The sequence below is a fragment of the Fundulus heteroclitus genome, unplaced genomic scaffold, assembly GCF_011125445.2.
Source record: "Fundulus heteroclitus isolate FHET01 unplaced genomic scaffold, MU-UCD_Fhet_4.1 scaffold_115, whole genome shotgun sequence".
Classification (NCBI taxonomy): domain Eukaryota; kingdom Metazoa; phylum Chordata; class Actinopteri; order Cyprinodontiformes; family Fundulidae; genus Fundulus; species Fundulus heteroclitus.
In genome coordinates, this window is record NW_023396528.1 from 476773 (window position 1) to 494265 (window position 17493).

The following is a 17493-nucleotide window of genomic DNA, read 5'->3' on the forward strand; positions in this document are numbered from 1 at the left end:
AAGATTACTGGTCAAAAAGGGAGCTACAGGAAAAGACCATGTCACAAATTTGTATCACTGTGCAACTTTGTAGTTTTTTATTCATCGATGTCCCGCCTCTGTGGTGCAGTTTGTAACAAATGCATTCATTTATTTATTACTGTGGGCATTTGGTTCCTATCGAAAGTGCTATCGAAACAGGATTTCACTAGCAGCTCTAACTTAATTACGTAAATGAATATGACAGCAGGTTTGCAATTTTTACACTTCTTACTTTTGTAAGCTTCAGAAATCCTACAGCCACACTAGATTATAAATAACAGAGGTTATACAACTAAATCAATTTATACACAGAGTATACAAAGACAGGCTTTTATCATTCATGTCTGACTTTAAATCATATTGAATGTTTCTTGTTTAGGTCAGTTTAGACAAATGAGATTACCAAAACATTTTTTATTGCTAAATGCCATCACAAAGAAAAATTCCTTTTTGCTTTGGTAAAACTTTCTACAAAGACAGAACGTTATACACACTTCCTTTGTATTTTGATACTGCATGACTTGGATTCAAGTTTTTGGGTATTCTTCCAAAACATCTCACTGTTAGCTGAAATGTACGCCCATTGAATTGCATTCATCTATTCAGTTCTGATCACTCATTTTCTACAGGCCTGGGATTATATATTTCTGTGATTGGTGAGCCCATTCTAAAACAATGACTTTGTAGTCATAGATTCACAGTGTATTTAATTTAGTCCCATGCTTTGGATAAATGTCCATCTGGAAAACCCACTCGTTCACAAAGCCACATGGTTTTATAGCTTTCTGGAAAACTTTAAAGGTATAACAAGCTCACCGAATGAAAACCTCTAGATTTGAAGAAAGTAATATAAAAACTATTAAAATGTTCCCTTACTCATTAATCTGGCATTTGAAAAATAAATCTTAAATTGAAAATCTTAAGTGGCCTAAAACAAGAAAATGTAGTGTAATTTCATGTCACAGTAAGAGAGAAAAGGTTGCCATTTTACACAGTGGATTGAATTGATTTATTTAGTTTGCTTTTAATACTTAAAAAAAGCTGTATATTTTGGACTCTCCTAATATAGGTCAGCGTTTTCTTCCGATGTATGGGATTTTTAGGTCATTAAGCCATTGCATGGTCACTCTGAGCTCAAAGTGAGCACGGTCATGCTGTACTGTGATCCCTTTGGCTTTCTGTAATTACTATATATCCAGCCTATTACCCGTTATCAGGACAGGCTTAAGTCAGTGAGCACAGGGACTTCTGACCCAGACATCATCAAGAGACTACCCTAGTCACTGCCCACTTCTGCAACATATAGACTGACCTACAAACTGTTAGGAAGTATTTTCCTCTAAAACAGTGCTGTATGAGGTTTAAAAATAAGCTTTTTTATTATTAACTTTTAGGATTATCCTCTTAGATGTTGGATAATGTATGCCTGCTGATATATTCTTGCTGCAGAAAGAAAAAACAAAACAATGAATGTTACTTGTGTCTCAACTATGGGTTGAGAACCATAGTTGGCTAAAACGATTACAAAATGCTTTAAAGTACATGGATAGAATACTAATTTTAGGCAAAGGATAGATGCTCTAAGAAATTATGTAGAGAATTGACTTTTCCAAAGGCAACAAGTTATTTTTTTATATATGCTTTCAAAAAGCATAGAATACAGATTATCATGTTCATCTGCCTTAAAATCATGCTTAATTGGAGTAAGGTCAACTAAATACACAAGCTCAATACAATTTAGTCAGACATTAAGCAAACAGTACTTTTCAGAAAGCTCACATTTCTGCAGTAAATCAAAATCAGAACCAGAATGAACTTGATTCGCCAAGTTTGTGGGTACAAACAAGGAATCTGACTTAGGATTCAACACTTGTATCATGAATAAAATCGACAGACAAGCAGAGCAGCAACTACAATCTATTACAAAAATTAAGATTTTTTTGTAGAGGACTGATGCAATATCCAAATTTTAAATGTCATGCTTGCATAGCTGTAAGCAAAATGTTATCACAATTGACAGAAACAATGGCTTGGAAATAGAAGTTTGTGTGTAGTTAATATTTACTAGTAAGTATTTTACCTAGGGAATTGAGTTACCGAAATAAATTAGCTTGTTAATATTATTCAAATTTATTGGATGATGTATTCTGAAAGGGTTTAATCCCAACTCCCTGTTTTAGTCCGTGAGACAGAGACCCTGTCTACTTTTAACTCTCTGCTTAAAACTTTCCTTTTTGACAAACCTTATAGTTAGAGTGTTTTAGGTTTTCCCGGGCTATCTCTGTAGTTTTGCTGCTATAGGCTTAGGCTGCTAAAGATCTATTTTTCTCACACTGCTGAGTTCTTCTACTATTCTCCAATTTTGCATTATTTTATGTTATTTCAATGTTTAACTTTATGTTCTCTCTGTCTTTTTTTCTCTCGCCATAGTAGTTACACCTAGTGTGATATTCTGTTAGCTATGACACCATCCAGGGAGGCAGATCATCTGCTGTTACTCTTTCTAGCATAGAAAGAATTTGTGGATCAATGTGTGCTTCTGTGCTTTTTGTGTCTCTGCTCTGTCTTCTCTAACCCCCAGTTGATTGAGCCAGATGGCCATTCACACTGAGCCTGATTCTGCTGGAGGTTTTTCTTCCTGTTAAAGAGGAGTTTTCCTCTCTACTGTCGCTTCATGCATGCTCGGTATGAGGGATTGCTGCAAATCCATTGACAATGCAACGACTGTCACTGTAGCTCTACGCTCTTTCATGAGGAGTGAATGCTGCTTGTCAAGACTTGATGCGATCTGCTCGGTTTCCTTCGGTAGTAGTTTTAATTTGAGAGTATTCAGGAAGTATCCAGTAATTGTTAACTTATAAAAAGACAGTCATTATCTTAATCAATAGTACATTGGTATTTACTCTTGACTTTACTAACCTAATGTCATCCTCGTTGGCAAAGATGATAACTACTCGAGCGTTAGGGTTCTCACTCAGCCGGTGAATGATCTTGTCGAACTCTCCAACTCTTGGTTCACGTGGGATTTTGACTGACTGTGATATGCACAATCCACCTAAACGGAAGAAAGAGAACACAATTACAAGTTAAAAGACTATCTTTAGATAAAATAGTAGTGAATTCAATTTGAAATTACTGATTAATATTACCACCAGAACAGCTTATAGTCTGTTTGCATATTTACAAACAGCCTATGAACTGCATAGGTTATTGGTCCGATAAAGAATTATTACATGCTATGACATGCTGATATCTATTTGCACACCTTTAGCTTCCCAGGGAGTGTTGGCTTGGACATTCAAGCAAATTGCACAGTTTTTTTATTTGGAACATTTTAATTTTTGCTAATGACTATTTGCAAACTTTTTAAAGTTCCCCAGAAAGGTGCGTCTGATAAATTCATGCAGTGGCACAGTGGCTTCCATCGTTGTGTAAAGTAGCTAATGCTGTCTATTTCTGATTTGAAGATCTAAATCAGATGCTGGGGACTATTTGCATGGTTTGAGCTTCTCTAGAGTGCTGAAGGTGCATTCAGCCAGAAAATTATGTCTTGATGTGTCTTTGTGTTATGTGTGAATTCTGACCCGGTTTCTCACCAAAATTGCATTATTACATAATAACAATAAAGACTCTTGATTCTTTTACGCCAGTATTTTGTCTTCCCCAAGTATATTTTTTGTAATAGTGTTGCCATATTCACACCACAACTAAACCTACGGCCACTGTAGGCTGTGGTGTAATCGCATAAGCTGAGTACTCCTGTTATCGGTGGTTGCAGCACTTCTGCCAGCAAGATTTTTCAAACACATAAGATGCTTTTATTTCTCATTATACATACAAGATACATACAATGGAATTTCATAGATCAGATGAAGGGTTAGCATGAGCTGCTGGGACTGAGCCACCACTAATGGTCGACTGGGGGTGTGGACTGTGAAATTGGATGGTTTAGGCCTCGCCAGCTATTCCCACCCTTAACTCGGATCAACTTCTGTCGCTCACGAAGCAAGCTGGAAAGGCTGCTGCCGAAACAGAGATCTCTGAAAATATCGGAGCACTTTTACAAGTAAGCGATATCTTGATAAACCTAGCAATTTTTTTTTGTTTTTTACAAGTAAGCGATATCTTGATAAACCTAGCAATTTTTTTTTGTTTTACACAACTGCTTTCTCACCTAAATATATCATAAAAGTTTATTTTTGTCACAGAAAGTGTCCCTGCTTCCATTTGAACAATCAGCTTCAAATATAAATCACTCATGGCCACAAATGAAAATCCTGACCCATCCTTAAAATCCAGGGGGGGGGGGGGACACATTTGTTGGCTGCATTTGGAGGGACTGTTGAATTTGGACAGTCTTTGTCACATCACTGTAACATTGTTGGCCCACAAATGTGGCCTCCAAAAGACGCATCCCCTGAATTTGTATATTGTTAATAAATGCATTATAGACATGTGCACTTAATGGGAACAGACTTGTCCAAATGAAACATTTTCTACGTCAACAAGACCCAGTCTCCATACTATGCAGCTAAATGAAAAAAAAGAGCAAAAACAGCACCTACCCAGAAAAGATACACATCAGTCAGAGTGGAACACGATCCTACCCACACAAGCAACCTTTTAAATCAGTGGTCTTAAACTCAAGTCCTCGAGGGCCAGTGTCCAGCAACTTTTAGATGTGTTCCTTGGCCTAGACACCTGAAATCAAATGGTTAAACTACCTCACTAGCATGCAGTCAGGCTCTACAGAGCTCTGCTAATGAGCGCACATTGAAGTCAGATGTATTGAAGTAGAGATGCATCTAAAAGTTGCAGGACACCAGCCCTTGAGGACTGGTGTTTGAGACCACTGTTTTAAATGAAACCCCACATATCACCGCTCAGAGTGCAAAACTCAATGAACCAGCCACCAAAGAAGAGGAAAAAATAAGACTTATTTCCGAACGCCAAAACATAAATTCAGTCTTTGCTATTTTATAGTTGCAGTCCGTGTTAGAGTATTCCCCTCCCCTCCTGTAGTAAAATCTCCCCACCTCACACTGATGGGATTCCTGAAGGTCTTCAGATTTTCTTTCTTTCCTAGATACCATGTAGAAACATGTGATGCTACATTCTCTCGCTTTACATCAAATGCATTTCCCTTGATGTGATTCCAGTGTGATTTTGGCTGCATGATTTTTATAAACACCCCTGGATTCATTAGTTCAGGTGGTTCGATGTACGTCTCAGTCATCCACATTGGCAAATGGGATCCTCAGAAACTGCCCTACGCAACTTAAAATGTCTAACTGGCTCCCTGAACGCTTTGAAGGACGGGGCACAGAGTTACACAGAGTGGTTTTTCTGCTGTGCTTCAGCTCTTTTGACATCTTTTACAACATGAGAGCAGAATGGCAGGCAAGTTTTTCACTCCTGAGGAATTGCTGGATATGTTGCCAACTGAGAGCGAAGCCAGTCTGTGTCTTGTCAACTCTTTTGTATTCAGTCATACCATTCTCCTCTGACCTATGACTTCAATAAAGCATCGTTGTACACCAGCCACCAATGAATGAATATAGTATATATTGTATTTTTCTGACCATTTTCAGCAAACATGAAATATGATTGTCTATGAAAGTCCTAGTAGGTCCTAGTATAGTAAGTTTTTTTCTTTTTTTTAAATGCTTAGAGCAGCCAATCTGGCAACCTGCATCTCCAGCACAGGGTCTAGGGGTCGTTCAAGCCTTCCTGATGAGCCTACCTAACTACTTCCTCTCAACAGTATGCCACAATGAACGTCTTTAGAAGGGCCCCCTGCACTCCAACTGATATCAGTCCCTTTAGCAAAGTAAATCTGCTTTGATGCTTCCTATAAGGAGCATCAGTGTTGGGACTCCAGTCCAGTTTATTGTTTGGTGAACACATGGTTACTTATGAGCCAAAGAATATCCCCCGCTAGCTCCTTGGCTTCCTCCACATTGATCAGGAGATGGTTCCCCTGGCATCAGTCCGCAAAATCTTGTATCTACTGTACTCTGAGTCATCTTTGACGAGGCCGATTATAGTGGTCATCAGAATTTCTGAAGATGGCAATCCGGGGAACTGATGGGGAAGTCTACAGAGTAGAGGGTGAACAGGAACAGTGCCATCAAAGTTCCCCACAGGGTCCCAGTACTGCAGACCCTTCTATCAGAGACACAGCCCTGTGTAATCAAATACTGTTACCGTCCATCAGGATACTCCAGTATTTACTAGGATGGATTTTGATCCACTCCTGACAGCTTCTGCGTGTCCCTCAAGCTGAAGCTGTCTGATATCACTCATGGTATTAAAAGCACTGGAAGAAAGAAAAAGACAAAGAACATGATCCTCACAGTGCTTCAAGGCTTTTTTAGGTGGGTCAGAGCTCAGTGCAGAGCATCTCTTTGATAGTTAAGTGCCCAGAGTTACACAATCCAATCTTCACAAACATAGCCAGAACCCCTCCTCTCATCTTGCCACTCTTCTTGGTTCTGTCGGTCCAGAATAAATAAAAAAATATCCATGTTTATGTGTTTGTTCATGATAGCACAGTTACCCATGGCAGGATAAAGGGACAGTGTGTTATTCATTTAAAAAAATGTATTAGTAAAGTATTGCTTTCATATATACATATTCCGCCAAGGTATAATAACAATCACATCAAAAATGAAAGTGCCTCATAGCTTAAAATTAGTATTTTATAAATATTTCGGTGGTGGTGCAGCCAATGGAAGACACCATGTCGTGTCACCATTTTTAATGACAGTAGCTGAAAAGTGACAAACCCCCTTTTCACCGTAGCAATTAGCTATTAGCGGTAGCTTGATATCAGATACATGGAGGACATACATGTTGATATTGTCACATTTATAACACTCCATAGCTTTTGTAGTAGTTACTACGTGCTTAATGGCAATGCTGTTTGTAATTAATTCAACGCACCACTGAATGGATGTAAATCTTACACACTGGAGCTTTAACCAAGCTCCTCTCACTATAAGCTCATTAATACCAGATAAGCACCACCAATGCAACCACTTTGTTGGGAAAGGATCTCATAATTCAAATGATGATGGACAGAATGACAGGTCTCTGCCTTCTCCGGTTTTAATGGCCAACACTGGTGTGGGTCCTGCATCTTTTCCTTCTCCTCTTCAAAAGTAACTTTTTATCTGACAAATGAGCCTCATTAGAATTCAGATTCTAATTATGAATATGACTGTAGAAGTGTCATGGGTTGCTGCCGTGTGGCTGGATGATCCACTGTCAGAGCTGGGTGGTAACTAGTTACATTCACTCAGTTACATTTACTTGAGTAACTTTTTGAAAAGAAAAATACTTCTAGGAGTAGTTTTATTGCACTGTACTTCTAACTTTTACTTGAGTAAATATTATGAAGAAGTATTGCTACTCTTGAGTAAAGGTTTTGGCTACTCTATCTATGCACTGAGTAACTTCACTGAATAAAGGACAAACTTGCACTAAAGAGACACACATCTACAGTTTATATTAAAGTGAGACTTATTTGCACACAAGCTTTGTTGTTTTTATGGTATTTCTATCTGCTAAGCTCATCGATCCATTTACAGGTCAAGTGACATTACAGTAAACAGTACATATTGTTATTGGCAGTATTTTGCACTGTCCTAATTTACTGTATATACATTAAACGCTTGGTTTCATACGTTTAAAAACATTGTTTAGAAAAGTGTTTCTTCTGCCTGAATTTGGTAGTAATTGTTCTTTTTTTATTTTTATGTTAGTTGTTAAATACCAGAATTTAGATGTTAAATGTTAAATCAGTTGTTATAAATATTTACTCAGTACTGAGGTAGCCTTCTTACCAAATACTTTTTTACTCTTACTAGAGTAATTTCTTTTTCAGGTACATTTTACTTTGACTTGAATAAAAAATATGTTGAAGTAGTGCCACTCTTACTTGAGAAAAACTTTTGCCTACTCTATCTACCTCTATCTACTGTACTAACAAAAATATCAACAGAACAAGAGTATCTAATATTGTAACTGCTTGATGTACTTCTGTCATATTGAATTTGTTTAAAATACTTATATTAATTAATGCGTGTAGGTGTAATATTACACCGCATGAGTGTTGCAGGGGGTTAGAAATATCTTCTCCGACAAAATGGTCTAATTAGGCAATTATGCATCCGATTAACTCAAATTACTGACCCATCATGAAGTCCTAGAAAATGTTGATCATATGACTTATTATTGAAGTCTTTTAAAAGTCTCTGTAAAATAGTAAAATTTAAAAGTGGTTTTATTTATCTCTTCTGGCATTATTCCTGTCACACTAATTATTGATTTTTGTTGAACTACAGTTTGCAGTGCAATTCTAAATTCTGTTTCTTGCCTATTAATCTCACAAAACCTTGAGAGCGTGCCAGAAATTAATACATCGAGATCTAACTAGTGAGTTTATGACTTTGTGGAAATGCTGTGTCCCATGGTAAAAAAATATATATTTTCAGCATTGACATGGACAGTAACACAGTGCGTCCCATGATTATCACCGAGCAATGACTATTTAATTCCTGATGGAACTTTTCAACAGAGCTGTCTTGTCATGCTGCCAAATTCCAGAGAGAAATATGCATGATAATGTATTGTCCTCTCACAGCTCTGCAGAAAGGCCCAATGAGGAACCATTGCAGGAATAATACGCTTTAGTCCAGTTCAAAGCAGCCAGAATTACAGCATAGACAAGGTCAGTGTCTAAGTTTGAAAACTCAAAATATGAGTAAAGTATAGTAAGTTCCATTAAATGAACAATAGTGTTGCACTTCTTCGCTTCTGGGAACAAAAGGTCCTTCCCAGTTAAGTCAGTGAGTTGCTTTAGTCAGTGACCTGCACTATTGTTCTGACTTTACACTGAATAAATTTAATCATGTTTTCTTTTTTCTTCAAATACCCTGCATCTCTAGTGGAACAGAGAATGTTCCGCCAGAGATGATCCTCTGAAAGGCACAGTGTTTAGGTTTCTTGTGGTCATGCATGTCACAAGTACAAAGTGACATTTTTTATATGTGTGCACTTGGCTAGTTAATGGATTAGCAGTTCCTTCATTGAAGAAATACATCCAATGTGAGTGTACTGGCCCATGTCAACTGTTTTGTTGTTGGGGGTGTTTCTGTGTGTACTGTGGCAACATTTTGTTTTAATAGTGTTAGGGTATACAATATAGGGTTAATGATTAGTTATTCCAATTTGAATTATAAAAAGGTTATTAATATTTACTGGTGGCTAACAAGACTGAGTTTCTCAACTGGTTAAACACCCATAATTTATGGTAAATAAGGTTAATAATTGCTAATTACACAGTGGTGCAGTGGGTAGCGCTGTTGCCTTGCAGCAAGAAGGTCCTGGGTTCAAGTACACCCCTGGGTCTTTCTGCATGGAGTTTGCATGTTCTCCCTGTGCATGTGTGGGTTCTCTCCGGGTACTCCGGCTTCCTCCCACAGTCCAAAAACATGACTGTTAGGTTAATTGGCTTCTCCAAATTGTCCTTAGGTGTGAGTGTGTGCGTGAAAGGTTGTTTGTCCTGTTTGTCTATGTGTTGCCCTGCGACAGACTGGCGACCTGTCCGGGGTGTGCCCCGCCTCTCGCCCGGTGAACGCTGGAGACGGGCACCAGCAACCCCCGCGACCCCATGAGGGATTAAGCGGTTTAGAAAATGGATGGATGGATGGATAAACCCAATTGCTAGTTATAATCATTAAAGGCTAGTAGCTCTTAATCACAACCATTTGGAAATATTTTCCATTGCCACTTGCCTTTGACTAAAATTACATTATTAATTATAACATCCAATTATAATTATTAAAATTGCACAACAGAATCACTAGAGCTACTGTTGCCATCAGGTTTGTGCAGTCCCCTCATTTTTTTCTCCTTTCTCGGTTTTTATTTCTCAAAATATTTTCACTAATCTAGATTATATGTAATTTAACTCAATCTGATTGAATGATTGGATCGGACTAATGTGGATTGAATTTAGGGTAAACCAGATTCAGAATAGTTTTATATGAACTGGGCCTGTTTTTCTTGTAGGCGGCTTGAGATTTGAGTGTTGAGATGGTGCAACATAAATAAGCTAATGATATTAAATCAACCAATATAATGTAATTGTATTGTAGTCCAGTTAATCCTGCATTACAATAAACAATTAAAGTTTCTCTCCACACCCAATATGTTCCTCATTTTATCTGTTTTCATACTTTACACTTGCTATTTTTTACGCTGTTATTTATATGTCACTCTTATTTTATATTACTGTTATTTTTTATGTTTTGTGTGATTCCTTGTGCATGTCCGTTTGCATTGAAATCTTGGCACAAAAATTTCCTGCAAGATCAATAAAGTTCTTATCTTACCTTAAATATAAGTTATACCGTGTGCTTTTGATTGTGGAGTCTTTGATAAAACTGGAAAGATGTTTATCTGTCTACCTCTCTGTGTCATTACACCACATGGGAAATTTAGCTGCAGCATACTGGCGACTCTGTTCCCAGAAACTCTATCAATCACTCGATTCAATGTGTTTGCCTCACTTGTATGTTAGTCCCCCATTCCCTCAACATCTGCTGCATGGAAGTGGATCACTCATCCTTTTCTTTTTCTCTTTTCTCACACCGCACACAAAACTCACAGCGGTATTGTTTATCCCCTGGTTAGAAAGCCAGCAGAACCAGGGAATATGAAACCTGCCTGTGGGATTTAAAATATTCTAAACAAGCGCCTCTGTGGGACTACTGTTGTAAATATGTTAGTTTAAAGGTAGAAACACTGATTTATTTCAAAACATGCACATTTACCCTCTGCTCATCTAAAACAGGATGTTTAGTAATCTCTTGTGACCTCTGTTACAGAATCACAGTGTGGATGAAACAACACCAGCACCAATATTGTATTACCTTTGTCTATTTTCTATTACTATTTGTATCCATCGAGGATTGGCGAAAGGTGTCTTAAACGTCTAATGTTTTAGTTGCTTACCTGCAGAAATTTGTAATGCAAATTTATTCTACATTGTCAATATCACATAGTTTTAAGCGAGTTTTAATTGGCCTAATGATAGGTTTTCACATCACATAGTTTATTTAAATAACTTTAACAATGTTTAGTGGTGATGTCTATTTGAACCTACTTGGTTCATTGGTCATGATATATGAAAATGATCCACTTTGGGTCTTTTTCTACCTTGTTTTTCCTTTTAATACTTTTTTTAAACTAGGCCAGTTTCCATAACTCTCCAAATTTGCAGCTCTGTGTTCAATTAATCTTAGCATCTGTTCAAAAAGGTAACGACTGAGCAGAGCCGGCCCTGACTACAGTCAGTATAGGCAAATGCTAGGGGTTCCATGGATTCATAAGGTCACACTGAGGGTAAGTTGTTTTTTTTTTTTCTTTCATACTAACAGTCGACAACTAATACTCCTTTTTATGCTATTATTTAGTAAAATTACCAAAACCGACTACAACTCATATAAAGCATATTTAACAAGTGCCAAGCAGACAGGGACACTGCTGACATGCACACAACCAACCACTCCGCAGTTTGCTTACACAGAAGCTGGAATCATGTCAAAAAGGCCAAAGTTGCTCAGGGATAAAAACAGAAGAAAGGAAGAGGAGGCAAACAGGACAAACCAAAGGTAAATAGGTGCTTGTTATAAATCAATACATAACATTATGTTGCCAGCTATCATAATAGGATGCAGCAGGTGGACTGTTAGCTAAAGCTAGTTTACTTGAGAGGATAACAGAGTAAACATCACAAACTAAAGTGATGGGCTGACTCTCACCTAAGAGGGGGTTGGAAAGTATTCAGGTGTAGAAATAGCCTGAACTTGATGTCCTGCTGCAAAGTACACCATCCACTCTCTGTCTAAGAACACACATCTAGTCTACATCTAGTCTTAAATCACAATATCAATATAATGTTATCCAGCCCTACTTGTTTTACAGTCAATGAATGCAAATTGAGAGGGCACACAATAATTTCGCCTTGGCGCAAAAATAGCTAAGGCCAGCTCTGCGAATGAGAATAAATGGAAAATGGGTCTAACACTTTGGAAAATATTCTCCTTTCCACAACATTATTAATGTTGTCTTTCTCCAATTTTGGTTGAATTTTAGTAGACAATCAAGAAAAAATATACGAATAAATGTCATGATTTGTGCCCGTCTACCTTCTGCCATCTGCTCTGCTGTAAGCGGTCTGAAGCAGTCAGCTTCATGCCTTGCAGCTGTGTCCCGCACTACATAAGCGCTTCACAGCCACTATCTCCTCGGCAGATTATCATTGACAGCTCTTCCTAGAAAATGTTTGACCTGGCAAGCCAGATTGAAACGGGGCCGCGGTCTCCATTTTGTACATAATCAAATTGGGTCTGCTCCCATCAAAACCATTTGGGAAAAGGAGGGACATTACGCAGAACTTTCTGAGTGTCCTCCGGGCAAAGCGGTACCTGGTACCCACTTATCAAAGGTTGGTTTTAGCCAATCACGGTATCAAATGAAAATGTTGGAAGCAGCAGGTGCCATGAGAAACCACAAGTTACACTAATCAAGGCTTGCTTATTTGGATAGTGACACTCGTGACAATCGTCAATTCTGACAATACAGAAGTGATAGCACCAGCTACGCGTGCATCTTCCCGTGCAGCCATTTCTTTACTTTATTTTTGTTTTATTTTTTTTATGTGTACTTTATGGCAGTGTAGCATCAAGAATCGAACAGATTTACTTTCATAAGTAGAGCGTTAATACTTTTTGCCATAGTGCTCCGCTTAACATATGCAAAAGAAACTTTATTAGATATTTCTTTGGGATTATTTCATTATCAATGGACACAGAAATTGAAAGGTAAAAGAGAAAGATGAGACAGAATGTTAAAAGTGAGAAAAGGTGACAAAAATAGAGTAGAGGAAAAACATAGTACAAGATAACAGCAAATAGGCTTAAATCGGAGGCAACCGGACTTTTGCACAGTTCTTTTTGAAAATGGTTCGACACCTATCCAGGAGTCTGTCCACTGTGGTACCTGGCACTCAACACTGAAGACTATAAAAGTGCTAAAACCCTGTGTTACTTTAATTCAAAGTTAATACCCTATTTGTTTAGGGTTGCCTTTGAATGGTAATGTTGAAGTTTGTAGTCCAATTTATTATATAGCTCAAGTACGAGCCATGAGATAAGACAGCCTGTTTGCTGTTGTGAAGACCCAGATAACTGGGAATTTGCACAGGCACAGAGTACAAGATAAGAGTCTGCTTCTACACCTGCTGAGAGAGATATAAGAAGAACAGCAAAACCAACCAAAAATGTATGACAGGTACAAATAACCAACTCCTTGATAATGTCACTGAAAAATACCTAATATTATTTAATGCAACATGTATATAGTGACAAGCAAAGCTAATTATAGAGTTTTCCTGTATAGAAGTGAATCTGGACCTGGATCCAAGCAACTGTAGTTGTTTGTGAGAGTTTATCCATAAGAAAAATGCTCAATAGTGCTTGTGAGGAGCCAAAGAGCCGCTCCCCAGAGCGCCAAGGCAGACACTGGATAAACCAGAACCCCAGACACTAGTAAGGGCCCACAGAGCAAAGGTCCCGCCTAAAAACATAATGCTGCAACGTGATATGCTGACCCGTTTTCGATCTGTCTCAAATGGTTGAGACGGGACAAGATGTATTCTTTTGCATTTATGATGAGCATGAGAATTCAGCTTGCAGGCAAAGTTAGTAAATTTCCAGCAGTTTTTCAATACAGGGTTTTTATGTTATTACCTTAATTCTGTCCCCTGTCTCCGTACCTCACATAGCCCTTGGCTGATCCCTACTGATCTTCTGATTTTCTTGACCAAGAAGATATTTCTGTGCCCTGACTCACAATCTTTGCCTTACCTCTTGATTTGTTTGCTGACTTCTGCAAACCTGTGTGTGACCTTTGCTTATTTGTCGGATTATTCACTGTCAAACTTGCCTGACACTACTGCAGTGAGTAAACTTGCTGTATTCCCTGCCAAGCTGCTACCGGCCTATTCCAGCAGAGGGTTCCCCGACTGCCAGCAGGTTTCTTGTTTTAATAAACATTTTAAAATGCAACCAGTTCAATTTGGGGTCCACAGTCTGATTCTTGACAGCAAAATGTAGGCTGAAAACCACACTAAGATTACAATTAATCTTAATCTTTAGAGACAAGAAACTAACCCCAAATCTGTTAAAATGTGATGTTTTTTTATTTATTTTTTAATTTTTTTTGGGGGGGGGGTGCAAATTTCTAAATAACATACATTTTCATACAACTTGAATTTTTTATAGCACTTAAAGGTTAAAGACCCCAGGATTGTATTATTTAGCTAAGGCTGCAGGAAAAGCTGACAATAAAGCAGGACAGACCCCCTGTTAAGACCTGACATTAACATTTGTCATGGCTCATTCAACTAAATGTAGACTTCACTAAGCACACAAATTCACACCTGGCATTAATATGCATCACCAGTGACAGGATCACAGCAGCCCACTTTCCATGCAATTAAGCAAATAGCCACATCACAAAGTGATCATCTCCAAAAATTATAAAAAAAAATAGACACATAATCTATCCAGTAATTCCAAGATCAATAAAACCAATGCAAAGTTTTATCTTTGAAGAGAATTCCAAATTGTTTATCAGCACCCTTTTGATTACCCCCTTCAATAGTTGTTTAATCATGTTAAATTAACCATAAGCAATGCTAATTTTAAAAATATCATTAATAGAATCTACATTTATTTAAACAGATAGATTTCCAGGGATCTACTGTTTGAGGAAAGTAATTCAGGTCAGTGCATTATAATTATTGTGTCCCAGGACAAATTACATTCTGTCCACAAAGTGCAGACACATACATAAATGTACTAACATCATGGTGTTAAACATAAACTGAGACAATTAGTGTGTTTACTTTTAGGAACTGATGTATTGCCTTACAATGCTATGCTGTGGGTGTAAACATGTTTTAGAGAATAGCACAGAATTAAGGAGAAGCAATACATTAAAAAAGAAAAACATGAATCCAAAGACTGGGTTCTGTACAGCACTCCCTGTCCTCTTTCATGTCACAGTTCTATTATTATAGTTTGATAGTAGTTTGTTTCACTTTTAAAAGCACGCTAAAGTTTTATCGGCAAAAGAAGCTTTTCTTTGACAAACAACTTATTTTTAAAGGGGCAGCAGGGGGAACAAACAACCTGTTTATGGTTGGACCAGTCAGGTCTTTAAAAAGAAGCCAAACATTAGCAGATGTGAAAACTGTAGAAAGGCTTCAGAGCAAAGACAACAACAAGTGAAGAACTGAATTTAAAGTTTGCAAAAACAGTGCAAGGGTTCCTCAGGTCCACTGCCTCAAAACTGTTAATATTTTAACGTGTAAATTTACTATAGAAAGTACCTTGAGACACATTTAAAAACTGATTTCAGAGTTAGTGCTTGTAAATATGTGTTATTCATTAGATGTAATTGTAATCAATGTTTTTAAATATAATGTAATGATTTTTGTAACTCATCTGATAACCAGTCACAGTATTCCACAATTTAAGTTAATTTTCCAAAATTAAAGCACAAGCAGTAAAATTTGTAATCTCATTCCCTGAAACTGCTTGTCAATGTGGGAAAACCTACATATTTTGTTCCCAATGCTTAAAGTGCTCTCAATATCTAAGCTACATCTGCAAACCTCCTCTAAAAATATCAAGCTTTACAGACTGCAGTCTCCTCTCTTGAGTCCTTCATTGTCAACCAGTCTCTGCTCTCCTAATTGCTCGGAACACTAATATTCCTTTTCATTTGACACCGTGGGGAAAAGAGGGCTGCCAGAAACATTAAATATACTGTAGCTTTGAGGATAATTGCGGCATAGCTTATTAGTCTGTTGAGCAGTTCTGCAGAGTAGCACACCTACTGGGCAATGTGGTGAAAGTGCAGGTTTATATATAGCTTGCTTATTGTGATGCTATTAGAGCTGCAAGTATACAAGCACATATTCATTTGCAGATGTAGAACAGTGAACCTTCAATCCTTCGACTATTTTAAGCCCTTAATCTAAAAATCATCCCTTTTAGATGTTGAATAATATCTCCCCTGCTGTAAAGCCTTAAGCTCGATGCTTCTAAGGAGACATTCCAGAAAGTACTAAAACACCATATGGTAGATCGTAGAGGCTATCTTGAGGGGACCCATATAATACTTTGGAATGTCCTTTATTCAGAAAACAATAACAGCCTCACAACACTGTATCTCTACTGGATTTGTAAGATCTGGTCTGGAAATTGTGCATTAATGATATTTCCCATAATCCTGAACTAAATCAGTATTTGTTTGTAGCATCATTACAGTCAGCTGGCAAATGATTGTAACTTCCAAAATAATGGTCACTTAAGACTATATTCAAACTATATAACATTGTTGTGCACCAAAGAACACAGGGTTAAGAGTGCATGCGATGTAAGTGTATTAACCTAGAAACATAAACTGAGTTTTAGATCTGAAGATGATAGGAATTGAGGAGATTAATATTTTCAGTTTGCAATTTAATAGAATATACACTTATTTATTCAAGTTAATCACAAGCCTGAACTAGATTAACTGGATTTTTCACATGTTAGAGAGAGATAAAAAATGGAAGCCTAAATAAAACTGAGAAATAAAACTAGAGACATGCCTGTGCAAATACTCAGTTATCCAGGTCACTGCTGGTAGAATATGCCTAGGAAGATGGGCCTCTGTGTCCTTAAAAACAGCAGTGCACCAACTGCAGATTGCTCAAGTGCAAGCCACCAGAATTTCCAAAGGGTCCTAGATAGGTGTCGAAACGTTTTCAGAAAGAACTGAATGAAAGTCTGGTTCCCTACGATTTAAGCCTGTTTACTATAACTAGAGACCAAAACAAAACTACCCCCTTCTTATGATCACAATAATTTTTTTTCTGTATGGTCTTATGACCATTTGGAGATAAAAATACTGCTATTTGTACATAATCTTTTAGTGTTCCCCAGTTGTAAAATAATTTCTTAGATGACGTAATCAGAAACTGGGTTGATCTGTGCTCCCTTACTGCCACTGCAAGTATTCGTCTGATCTAAATAATTGAATCAAAGTGTCTGCTAAGATTACACATATATATATACAGTATTACAAAGAAATACATGGCATCTGGATTCCAGCGTGAGATAAAATTAGAAAAACACACACAAAAAAAAAATGGAAGAGGTCCTCTGGGCAGGTTCTTCTTTTCTGAGACTTCTTTGAGAGACTTCATCAGTCTAAAGTCTAAAGGTAGACTCAGCCTCTCATAAGCAGAGCCTTTGCATTGTGGATCATCTAGTTTAAGAGTGACAATCAACACTGGTTGTTCACATGCAAAAGAAGACGGTCAGGCTACCGACCGATCATTAGTAT

The 17493-nt window shown here is 37.6% G+C and overlaps 1 protein-coding gene across 1 annotated transcript in view; it reads right to left on the minus strand.

Moving 5' to 3' along the window:
- grm4 (glutamate receptor, metabotropic 4) overlaps window positions 1-17493 on the minus strand; it is a 205159-nt gene that overhangs the window by 61948 nt on the left and 125718 nt on the right. Inside the window, exon 3 of the mRNA XM_036128751.1 lies at window positions 2941-3076. Within this exon, the coding sequence (XP_035984644.1) occupies window positions 2941-3076 (136 nt within the window). The remainder of the gene's footprint in view (window positions 1-2940; window positions 3077-17493) is intronic.